This window comes from Epinephelus fuscoguttatus, linkage group LG13, assembly GCF_011397635.1.
Source record: "Epinephelus fuscoguttatus linkage group LG13, E.fuscoguttatus.final_Chr_v1".
Lineage (NCBI taxonomy): Eukaryota > Metazoa > Chordata > Actinopteri > Perciformes > Serranidae > Epinephelus > Epinephelus fuscoguttatus.
In genome coordinates, this window is record NC_064764.1 from 38269955 (window position 1) to 38282764 (window position 12810).

General features: G+C 43.2%; 1 protein-coding gene across 1 annotated transcript; it reads left to right on the forward strand.

The window, feature by feature from the left end:
- Positions 1–4194: 4194 nt before the first annotated feature.
- Positions 4195–5526, forward strand: LOC125899522 (trace amine-associated receptor 13c-like). The gene is made up of 2 exons (XM_049593916.1): positions 4195–4400; positions 4710–5526. The coding sequence occupies exons 1-2, from the start codon at positions 4195–4197 to the stop codon at positions 5524–5526; spliced, it is 1023 nt and encodes a 340-aa protein (XP_049449873.1).
- The last annotated feature ends 7284 nt before the right edge of the window (positions 5527–12810 follow it).

The window sequence follows — 12810 nt, forward strand, 5'->3', positions numbered from 1 at the left end:
CCATGATCTCTGCTGTGGGAGCCATCAGTGGAGCTGAAACAGATGAAAAATGAAGGAAAAGGCCAGCAAACAAGTGCACAAAAGATAGTCCAGGAGATATGCTGAAGTGACTGTCCGAGTACAGGGAGCAGTGGAGACCCTAAACCCTACACGCCAGCGGTGAGAAAGCAGATTTCAGCTCAGGGAAATAGTGGAGCATATTGGTTGGAAGACTTACCACCAAGGGCCCGAAATGGGCCCGCTGCAGGTGAATCAGCACTGGTAAGTCGATCATGTATATACCTATGCATATACGTTAGCTTTATATTAGTGATGCCTAGGGTTGGGTACCATTCATAATTGCAGTGCCGCCCATCAATCAGTGCTTCAGGTAAAATCAATACAGCGCCCTGCTGCGAGAGGGAGTACACAGTGCTCTGGCTACACAGGCACACAGAAGGACATGAAATGCTTTATAGTGTGGCCATACTGTGCGCGCCTCTCTCTTTCTCTCTCCTTCTCGGATCTGCTGGTCCCCCATGGTGGCTGTGGCCTGGTGTGTCGGGCTTTGTGCAGGTGTGGCGGAGCTGGCGTGGCTGTGTTGTAGTGCTTGCTGGTGTGTCTGCCATTGAGGCGCACGTTTCCTCTCGCAGCACACAGGTAAGGTGCACAGCACTGTTTCCTTCTCCCATTTAATGTGCCGGATTGCGTAATGGTGACACGATCTCCCTCCTGACGCAGTGTGGCAGACTGCTGGTGGCATGCGGCTGGGTTTGCCCTGCTGGGAGCCCTCCTGGGTGCGGTTGTCTCTCCGGGTGGTAAGTCGGCGTTGTCCGCCTCTTTTCTTTTTGATCTGTTTCTCCGCTCCCGGCTGATTGTAGTTATTTTGTGCCGCAGCCCTAGAGTATCTCTCCTCTGCCCCTCCGTGAGGCTGTGCCGGTGAGGCTCGAAGTGGTTGAATCTACTGCCACCGTTTACTGGACGGCGCTGCTGTTTTGGCTCTGCTCTTTAATTCGTGGCCTGTTTTGGAATCTCCTGGACCGGTCTCGGTCCTTGGGTTGTGTGGCGCTGTTTGGCCCGTGACTCTGCGTGGCCATTTAGCTCCTCATTGAGCTGGCGTCTGGACTTGCAGTGCCACTAGCGGCTATTGATTTAACTGACCTCATGTTTATATGATTTATTTTGTATGTAAATTTGTTGAGTTTATTATTATGTCTAATGGTATTTTGGTTCCTTGTTTGTTTTTTTTACTTACTTCATTGTTGTTTTGTGTGTGTGTGTGTGTGTGTGTGTGTGTGTGTGTATGTGTGTGTGTGTGCATGTGTGTGCATGAGCATTAGCATGTACGCGTTTTAAAGCAGCTGTTTGTTCGCTGTGGGCCTGTTTTAATTCTCCCTTTCCTTGTGGACAGGTGCTGCGGGCCCAAGGCGGCGACCCAATCCCTGGTGGCGGGTTTTGTTCACAGATCCTCAGTTGTGTGTGTGTGCGGTGCCACGGGTGTTTAATTTACTTTCTCCTCCTCCTTGATTTTGGTTCTGGTCTGCCATGGTAAGCCCCAGCTCTGTCCACTCGTCCATTCACTCCCCTTTTTTGGCCCAAGTGCAGTCATTGCATGTAACAGCTGGAATTTATTGATTGTTGTGGAAATAAAATTACTGGTATATTTTCTATAAGCCGTCTCTTGCCCTGTGGTAATTTCGAACCTTGTGCGACCTTCAGCATTGTTAGAATTAACTATTTCTGGGGGCGCAACTCCCCTGGTGGCGTTGTCTGGCAACAAATCTTTTTCCACCCTCCACTTGCCACACCTGTATTTGATATTAATTTTTATATCAATGACAAAAACAAATCTGTGTGCCTAAATTCTTACATTCTTACATGTATCTCAGCATAGCAAGTTGGAAGAAGACATATTCTGCCATATATGAAAAGGGGAAACTCTCTGGAATCTGGCAATATAAGAACCATGATGGTGGGACATTCTGTCACTTCACAGCTGTCCAAAACATGTGGTTTGTGCCAGGCGGACATGATTGCCAGTATTTTTTCATTATTGCAAGAAATTCCATTGACTCATTCACAAGTCAAAAATGTGTTTTATCTGAAAGAAACATGCAATATTTACATCTAAGATCATAGAAAAATAGTCAACCAAGTGCAATGATGTCCTCCAAGATAATATTTGCCACTTTGTTTGCAGTTAAAAAAAAAAAAAAAAAAAAAAAAATTGGGCAATGTATATGGTGACTACAGCCCTGTCATGTATGCATTAATTAGGCTGCAGTTGTCTGGGTGCACAAAGGTGAAGTGGCTGGTCTTGTCATACAAAGTTTGATGGAGTGTCAACTGGACAATATGGAGATATTTGCATCTTGAAAGCCGGACTACAAATGTGGATAGACAGGGAGAAACACACGCAAGCCTAAGACGTGGTAAGATACGATATTCCTCACTATATGAAGTGACTGATAACAAGATCTGTATAATGGGCTGTAAAGAAATTTGTCAAGTTTTTATTTTGTAGACAATTGATCTGTATTTAGAGTGTGATGGGATGACAGCACAATGATGTGTGTGGTCCTGCGCTTTCATGTGATATGCGTGGCATTTCTGTGCGAGCCTGCGTTCGCGAGTAATCCATCCAAGAGTAATGTGTGTGCAAAGCTGTATGAAAGCTCTGTTAAACATCATTTTATTGTAATTTTTCGCTGGGAAAATACTGGATTACCGACAAGTGCTTGGCCTTGTCGGAAAGCTACAATTCTGCTGTTTACGCTGACATGCGTGGCTTCTCGCTATGACGCACGGTCGCGGAGAAAATCCACAGAGAAGAACGGGTGTGAATTTGGACGCACTATGCGTTGTTCGGGCCCATAGTCTAAACTTCTCAGTTTCAACATTTTATTGAGAACATTTAGGGACAGTGCTGCAGGTTAACTTTTGTCTGCACATTGTTTTTGTCACCATTGTTGCTGAGTCTGAGGTGCAAGTCATGCGCTGTCGCTGCGCCTCCGAAATTTGGCACCGTTTCATTTTAAGTGAATCGGTACTCGGTAGTACCGACGTGAATCGATACCAAGTACAAAAAGTACCGAGTTTCGGTACCCAACCCTAGTGATGCCACTGAATGAAGCTCTGCAATGACAGAAGTGCTTACTGTATATATATTGCTTTTTTTCTTTCCGCCATGGCAACCATGGCAAGAATATTGTGTCAATTTATTTGTGAGGTTGTTGTTACTCTCACTATACTCTGGTCCATTTCTTCATGCTGGCTCTAAAAGAAGCCTTCTTTAAAATCACAGGTAGCACATTAATGGTTTACCATATTATTAAAAGGGAAAGCAGAGCTAAATGATAAACAAATATGGCACCACACCGGTAAGGTAAGACAACACGTTTACATGTCGTTTTCTATATGTTCTCTGACATTTATCCTAACGATATGAGGCGGTCTTTGTGGAAAAAAAAGCTTGTTTAGTGGACTAACTTTGCACTTGAAGGTTGCCCGTTCACTTACGTTTTAACAGGTCTGACGCTACTATGCGCCCCGGCTGTATCTAGGCTAACGGCTAACATGCTAACTATTATTTTTATGTCACTAGTCACTTGAAACAAATTTCGGACGATAGAAGACGGGTTGAAATAAACTGAAATTTGTCAATTGTCAATTTGTCAATTTATTTGTGAGGTTGTTGTTCCTCTCACTATACTCCGGTCCATTTCTTCATGCTGGCTCTAAAAGAAGCCTTCTTTAAAATCACAGGTAGCACATTAATGGTTTACCATATTATTAATGAGTTCGTACAAACAGTGCATGAGAGCAGCCTGTCACATTTCACTGCAGTCCACCAGGAATGTGAGCTTGTGCATTGTGTTGCCACAACAGTTGAGCTAGGTTCATCTCTTTCGCTGGGCAACAATATTAATATTTTTCCTTGAGCCCTCTGCACTGGCACCTGTGCTGTGTGGCCTCTTTGAAATCAGTAAGGGCTGTTCCATAACTTCCTGTTGATGGTCCGCTTAGATGACTTAAAACAGGGCAAAGAGGTAAAGAAAACAAGAGTGGAGATTGACATAGAGCAGAAACACTGGGTTCCAGTAAAAGTGATGAAGATGATGTGCAGAGTGAGGGAGGCGGGGCATCTGAGTCCAACAGAGACCGAGAGAAAAAGGAGGAGAGGAATTTCAAAAGCTTAAGATGTATTTTGGTTATATGACTCAGATTTGTTCAGGAAGCTGCCAGAGCTGCAGCTCTCTGAAGATGGAGGAGCTCTGCTTTCCACAACTGCTCAACACCTCCTGCAGAAAGCCCACCTCTCCTTGGGCCAACTTTGTGCTCCTTAACATTGTGCTGTACTTTATCTCTCTGCTCACTGTGGCTCTTAACCTCCTTGTCATCATCTCAGTCTCCCACTTCAGGCAAAGATTACCTTAAAAATGTGAACAGCTTCTGTAGATTAGAAGAACTGTCTTTGAGTTGGTACTGAATAATGTTGCACCTTGGAAATGTCTTTAAGACACATTTGACTTGTATTCTGCCCTTTTGCACAAACTTAACTGTGATTTTGACACCAGATATTGCAGTTAGATGTCCACATTTAACCTTATTGAAACTGCAGATGTTGTCGATCAGAAAACATTTCATTATATGTTTTTTTTTTACAACTATTTTAGTCATTTAGATCTGAGGACTTGTTGGGTTTATGAGTTTTTCCTCTTTCTCTCCAGGCAGCTCCACACACCCACCAACATCCTCCTCCTCTCTCTGGCTGTCTCAGACTTTCTCGTGGGCCTCCTGGTGCTACCGGGAGAAATCCTGCTAAAAACATACTGCTGGTTTCTTGGTGACCTCATGTGTTTGCTCTATTATTATGTGTCCCTCATATTTAGTTCTACTTCGATCGGAGACATGGTGCTCATATCAGTCGACCGCTATTTGGCGATTTGTGACCCTCTGCATTACACCACCAGAGTCACTGTGAAAAGAGTTAAACTCTGTGTGTGTCTGTGTTGGCTCTGTGTTGTTTCTTACTGCAGTCTCTTGTTAAAGGATGACCTGACTCAACCAGGCAGCTTTAATTCCTGCCATGGAGAGTGTGTGATTGTCATGAACCACATTGCAGGAGCTGTTGACCTTGTTGTAACCTTTATTGTTCCCATTTCTGTCATTGTTGTTCTGTACATGAGAGTATTTGTTGTGGCTGTGTCTCAGGCTCGTGCCATGCGCTCTCACATCACAGCTGTCACTCTCCAGCTTTCAGTGAATCAACAAACAAAGAAATCTGAGCTGAAAGCAGCCAGGACTCTTGGTGTTCTTGTAGTTGTGTTTCTAATATGTTTCTGCCCATTTTACTGTGTCGCTCTTGCAGGTGATGCCTTGGTCAGTGCTTCAACTGCATCCTTTGTGCTTTATCTGTTCTATTTCAACTCATGTTTTAATCCTCTGATCTATGCCTTGTTTTATTCCTGGTTTAGAAAAGCAGTTAAACTCATTGTCAGTCTTCAGATTCTGCAGCCTGGCTCCTGTGAGACCAACATACTGTAGAGAGGCTGTGGAGTGACTGAAATGAGGCCTGCTCCACCAAGGTTTTGAATTGAATTGAAAATCACAAAAATGTAAGTAAAATCTGTGTATATAGTATATAAGCAATATATGAGAAAATTGTGCATTGCTCTACTCGGTGTCAGTTTCATGGAAGGATTCCAACTTGTTATAATCCGGAAATCTACAACAAATATATGCATGACACGGGGACACCAAATGTTGGGATATATGCCTCATCGAGGCAGCACCATTTTTTGGGACTTAAGCCGGAATTCCACTGGATGCATGTCCGTTGCGGAACGGCAGTGCTGATTATCTGCTGCGTACTCCGCCGTCCGTCAACACCCACCAGCTGCGTTTGCTGTGCGAAGCGGTGCAGCTCTGCTGGAAGACATCTGGGTGCACCTCCATGATTAACATCTCCTCGTCCATGGTGTCAGTGGGGTGAAATGACATCTGAAAACCTCTGACCTGTTGACTTGCCTCTGCCCATTATGTAGTTTTCAAGGTGTAGTGCAGGGAAAATATGATCCACCGTGAACACTGTGTATTTTATTTTGAAAATTAACCGGATGTTTTATTTTGTTTCTGTGCATGACTTCTTGCCCTGCACGATCTGCTCTGTGCTGAATTGCTGCGTTGTGCTCCGGCGTCCAGCAAAAATAGAAGTGCTGCGTATCTGTTGCGGAGGGCTCAGGAGCGCCGCAGCTGAGACGGAGCCGGAACGCAGCACAGCCGCAGCCGGTGGAAACACACACATTGACTAGAATTGAATCCTATGGGCTCCGCTGCCGTGCCGGAGCGCAGACGCAACCCACACACATCTGGTGGAAATTGGGGGTTAGCCTTTACATGTGCCTGACTTTGCAATAGATCTCCAATTAAGGTATAAAAACTGCTACTGGAAATAATTAATAATTATTAATGATAATTATCAGTCATGTTAAATAATGTGACTTAATTTACATAAATCACCTCTTCAGGCACCATTCCCGAAAAGGAAAAAATGATCGCCAGATAAAGATATCAGTCTCATAAAGTTCACTAAGCTATCAAGTGGGAACTTTGATTAATAACTAAGTTAATAACCATAACAAAAATAAATAGTAAAGCCTGAAGGATTTCAGAGTTCTTGACATAGCAGAGGTTGAATATTCAGTCACTCTTGTGCAATATTAAACAGACAGCAGGTATGGTTCCAAAATATATTTATTCATAAAGGAACCAAAACAACAAAACACACAAATTCTAACAAACTAACTTTATACATGCAAGTGTGTGTATGTGTGTGTGTGTGTGTGTGTGTGTGTGTGTGTGTGAGTAAGTGAGTGAGTGAGTGAGTGAGTGAGTGAGAGATTTTTTTTTAATCCATCTTTATTTATATCAATAAAAAATCAAAGTCAACATGACACAACCATCTTAAAACAGATGTAGAAAAAAACACAGGACAAATACCTAACCTCTCAGATCATTCTAGAGAGTGACTAAAAACCAGTGCCCCTTCAACCACACTACACAGAGCATATGTGAAGCACTACTGAGCCACAAACTCCTTTTCATAAGTGAATAAAATTTAAAATAAACTCTGATTCTGGCCTTCACCAAGGAAACAAACATTGACCGCAGCCCTTCACCCAAAACATTCTCTATCTGATTTTTCCTTGTCTTATAGATGGACAGTTTGGCCTGTCCCACCACAAAATTTAGCAACTGCCACTTTTGTGCACTCTCTCCTTTATAACCTGCACCAAAAATAAAAGCAGTTCCAGACCACATTACGTTACATTTCATAAAAATAAATTCTAACAAGTCAAACAACACTTTGAGTCTGTGGCATTCTCAATAACAGTGAAAAACAGTTTCCAGTTCCTGACAGAAAGGACACTGAGCAGAGACACTGGCATTCATTTTGCACACAGAAGTGTTCAGTTTCAATCAATCAATTTTATTTATAAAGCCCAATATCACAAATCACAGGGCTTTACAGCACACAACATCCCTCTGTCCTTAGGACCCTCAAAGCGGATAAGGAAAAACTCCCCAAAAAAACCCTTTAACGGGAAAAAAAAAATGGTAGAAACCTCAGGAAGAGCAACTGAGGAGGGATCCCTCTTCCAGGACGGACAGACGTGCAATAGATGTCGTACAGAACAGATCAGCATAATAAATTAACAGTAATCCACATGACACAATGAGACAGAAAGAAAGAGAGAGAGAGAGATGCAGGTAATGACAGTAGCTTACAACAACATTATTGAAAGTAATAATATTATCGTTATAGTTCTGGCTGCTGTGGTACAATATGTTGAAAGTATGTATTAATATCTGGCAGTATACATGTGTGACAATAGTCATATGTGTATAATAACAGTAGAAGTATGACTAATGACTAATGATGGCAGCAACAGCAGGAGGCATCTGGCAGGACCACGGCAGCAGCACAACCACACACGTCACGCTGTCCAGGCTCCAGAGAAGAAGCCGAGTTAGTGACATCCAGAATGGCCGAGTTAGCAAGATGCAGTAATAGGATACGAGAGAGAGAGAGAGAGAGAAGGAGAGAAGGTGCCCTAAAGAATTCGCCACTGCACATCATTGGACCTTTTGTTTAAAGGTGCTTTATAAAACACGCTCCACACCGGTTTACACTCATCTTGTACATTTCGCCTCTCTCTCCACACAGTATCCTTTCTCCCACTCAACTTTCTCTTATTTATGGCCTTCACACAGTATTTGCACAGAGTTTTTCCATTCAACATGTACAGGTCTGCAGCACTCTCAGTGACCAGTACCTGTCCCGTCAATCCAGGCATTTAAAATGTCTCTGGTGTTACGACATGACTTGATGCCAAGAAGAGCAGCCACTGCTTCTGTGTTGTGAAAACTGGGACCTGCAGCCTCCACTTTGTGCTTCAGCTGAACTGCCCCAACTGAACACAAGCACTGTGTGAGGCCAGGTGAATGTCCAGCCTGGCCCCGTGGACTTGAGGCTCCTCCAGGAGCCAGAACAATGACGCCGCAGGTTGCAGTCTTTCCCATTGAAACAAAGTCCAGACTTTAAACAGTCCCTTATAGAAAGGAGGCAATTTACACAAACGAATCAAGTTACAATTCATTAAAAACAAAGAGGCATCTAAACCTAGACCTGCTACTTTTCTCAAAATAACGTTTGTTACTGGCTTCCAGATCACATCATCATTTCCTGTGAGGTATTGTTGCATGAACTGTAACCTGAATGCTGCTGCTCTGCTCTTTAAGTGTACTAACCCGTGCCCCCTTCATCTTTCAGCAGGTAAAGTACACTTTGATGCACCCAGTGTAAAGGATCCCAAAAAAATTTCAACATGACAGACTGTACATTTTGCAAGAGGCCAGCAGGGGTTCTGTACATGCTAACCTGTGCCAGAGAGTTGATGCTACCAGATGGTTAAGGATCAGCACTCTTCCTCTATAGGACATCTGAGGAAGCAACCACTTCCACTTAGCCAACTTCCCCTCCACTTTCTCTACCACTCCCTTCAAGTTTTTCTTCACAGTATCCTCATCTCCCAGGTAAACCCCCAGGTATTTAAAACCCCCTCTTTTCCATCTTAAGCCACCTGGAAGCTGAGGGAGTCCTGCAGACCAACTTTCTACAGCTAAAGCCTCACATTTTGTCCAGTTCACTCTAGCAGCTGAAATGCTACCAAAAACATCAACAATATTTCCCAAACAGTCCACATCTTGTTGGTTTTTTACCATAACAATAATGCTATCCGCATATGCAGATAAAACAAGTGAAGTGTTACGATCAGGAAAAAACAGACCATTAACAAAAGAGCGAACATTGTGTAACATGGGTTCAATGGAAAGTGCATATAGCATACCAGACACAGAACAGCCTTGTCTCACACCCCGAGATACTCTAAAAGGTTTACACAGAACCCCATTTATTTTTAACATACTCTCTATGTCCTCGTACAGCACCTTAATCATAGCAATAAGTCCAGGGCTGAGGACGAACCTTTCTAGCACAGGTAACGGTGCTCAACCCGGTCAAATGCTTTTTCTTGGCCCAAAGAAACCAGACCAACATCCAAACCCAATGAACCAGAGACGTCCAAAATATCTATAATTAATGACACATTGTCAACAATGAATCTGCCAGGCACACAATAGGTCTGGGTCCAATGAATTACTTGGTCCATGACCTTTTTCAGTCTATTGGACAGGGCTTTTGACACTATCTTGTAGTCCACACACAACAGCGAGACTGGACGCCAGTTCTTAATATCTTGGAGACTACCTTTCTTCGGTAATAGGGTCAAAACTGCTCTCCTGCAGCTCTGAGGCAGAGATGACTCCTCGAAACTCTCTGTGAAAACTTCAGAAAAGTCACCACCCAGCTCAGGCCAAAACTCTTTATAAATCTCTGGTGGGAGTCTATCAATTCCCGGGGTCTCCCCCCCTGCATACTTTGTAACGCCGTAAACAGCTCTTCAGTTGTCAGAGGACCCTCCAGCTCTTTGTTGCTCTCCTCTGAGACCCTGGGCAACCTATCACAGAAGGAGTCATAAGCTGCCTGGTCTTCAATGTACTCAATGGTGTACAGGTGAGAATTAAAATCCACAGGTGAGTCCATCCCAGCAGCACTCTGAAAACGAGACCGGATCAATGCTACCTGTGCTTTAGAGCCCAGCAGCCAATAAGGCTTTTTTGGATTTGAGGTCCTCAAAACAACCTCAATTTCCTGTGGACTCCGCAGAACCCTGCAGCTCCACGATACCAACCTCTAGATCTCTAATAGACTTGGTGATGTCACGAGAGACATTGGGCCTCATTCACAAACAGTGCGTACGCACAAATCTGTGCTTAAACTGTGCGTACGATCATTTGACGCACAAATCCGGGATTCATCAATATTTTCTTACCCGAATTTGTTCTTACTCTGCGAACAAATTTAGAACTGCCTCAGACCATGCGTACGCACAAATGAGGAAGGCCGAACTGACTTAGAAAATGCAAACATACCTGCAGAGTCTATAAAACCACATTCATGAAAAGAGGTTTAATTAACATTTTTTTTTAAATAATTAATTTACTAATATATTGGCCAAATGGATTAAATTACCATGAAACTGACACACGTTCACCCTCATCATTGTGACAATTAAAATATTAACAATAACATGAACAGAAAAACTATCACTCCATCAGTGTGCAGATGATCTGTAATGCCGACTGCCATATCCTTAAGGCTGTGGCCTGCTGGCCAGGAGGCACCCACGACTCATTTATTTTGCAGAACAGTACAGTGGGAATGCGTTTGGAGGCAGGGGCTGTGAGAAGTGGATGGCTTGTTGGTGAGCATCTTTTGTTCTAGTCTTTTATTTCAATTGTTTTAAGTTAGTATTTTCAGTAAGTCTCTATTCCGTTAATGTTAAAATGTTATATTGTTTGGGTGACCGGGCATATGGCCTTAAAACATGGCTGATGACACCATACGCAAACCCTGAAACCCCTCAAGAGGTGCGCTATAATAACATACATGCCCACACACGCGCCGTAGAACGCACTTTTGGCGTGCTTAAGGGCCGGTGGATGTGTTTGGATCAGATACGGCCGGTGGCAAACTACGTTATACCCCTGAGAAGGTGTGCAAGATCATCCTGGCATGCTGTGTCCTCCACAATCTTACAATGACCCATGGCATTCCTGTAAGACCCGGCGCCATCGCTTCTAACAAACTGTGAAATTTACTTCTCTCCTCACGTAACCGCTTCCTTCATTCATGAATCAACTCTAGGCAAGCGGTTTCCTTATATGGAGAAATGGGGGCGTGGCAGTATGCTGATTGCAGATCGCCGACACGTGCCTGTCAATTTAGAATGGTTCTGAATTACTAACATACGCATGGTAGTGAGAACAAAATTGGCCGGTACGCACGTGTCATGAATCCGACGGTGATTTTGCGCAAGTACTTATTTTTTGCGGAGATTAAGAACATTTCTGAGCAGATATTAGTGAATGAGGCCCATTGAGAGTATATTGTTGACAAAGCTGCTTGATTTCTACTTGACCACAATCCCACCATTGCCTCAGTGAAGCAAAATCTATTTTCCTATTTCTGAAACCTTTCCAAAAAACATTAAATTTTCCTTAAAATGTACATCTGAAAGCAGGGCAGTATTAAAATGCCAGTAAGCAGACTTGTGTTTTATATCGGCAATAAAAACACTACAAGACACCATAGAGTGATCAGAAAAGCCTACAGGCAGTATTTGGCACTTTTTAAAAGTGCCTAAATGATGTTTAAAACAGTAAAGTCTATCTAATCTGCCCATAGAAATTAAATTCTCCCTACTGCTGACAAAGGTGTACTGTCGGTTTTTATCATGCATTTCTCTCCACACATCAGTCAAATTCTGTGTCTCCACCACTTGCCTCATCACGTTTTGAAGCAGCATGAGGCTCTATGTGGTTTCTATCCAGCCGTTCATTCTCAGTCTCCTGCCAAGAATAAAAACTTTTCAGGCTCACAATTGCTCAAAACTGTACTGATTTCATTTTGGAAAACAACTCTTTCAGCTCCATTATTCACTGCGTAGATATTTATAAAAACAAGAGTAAAGTTTTCGTACTCTGTTCTAACGACCATCAGTCTGCCCTTTACTACTTCTTCCACCACATAAGACTTTGGTAGGAAGTTTTTAGAGGAAAGGAGAGCTACTCCTCCACTGACTGTACTTAGATGGCTAATTCCTCTTTATTTGAAATCTGGCTGAGTTGTAGAAACCCTCTATGTTAGGAAAATATTCCTCTAGTTTAACTCCCTTTATGTTTTTTGTCTCCTGAAGAAAAGATTTTATACTTTCAGCAGTGTAAGCCTTTCCTTCCTGACTACTAGTCATTTTAATAAGAGACACATCACTACTGTCAGACACACACTCTTCCTCGCTCTCACTGCCGTCTGACTGCACTTGTGTTTTTCCTGTCTGCCTGTCTTTCTGTCTGTCCAACAACACTCTACTCGACCGTGCATCACTGTACACATTTTTATTTTTGTTCCTACATTTACGTGGAACAGGTGTTTTCATCATCCAAGCATCTTCAATTTGTTCACTCCATGCATCCCCAGCCCCACCTGTCTCCTCCGCCTGCATCTCACCAAGCTCACCTGTCTTTTCTATCTGTGTCTCACCAAGTTCACCATTGCTCTTTACTCGTGTCTCACACACACCATTTACACTTGTTTCTTGCTCATCACCGACCTGACTTTCATCTTCAACACATTCTCTCTCACCA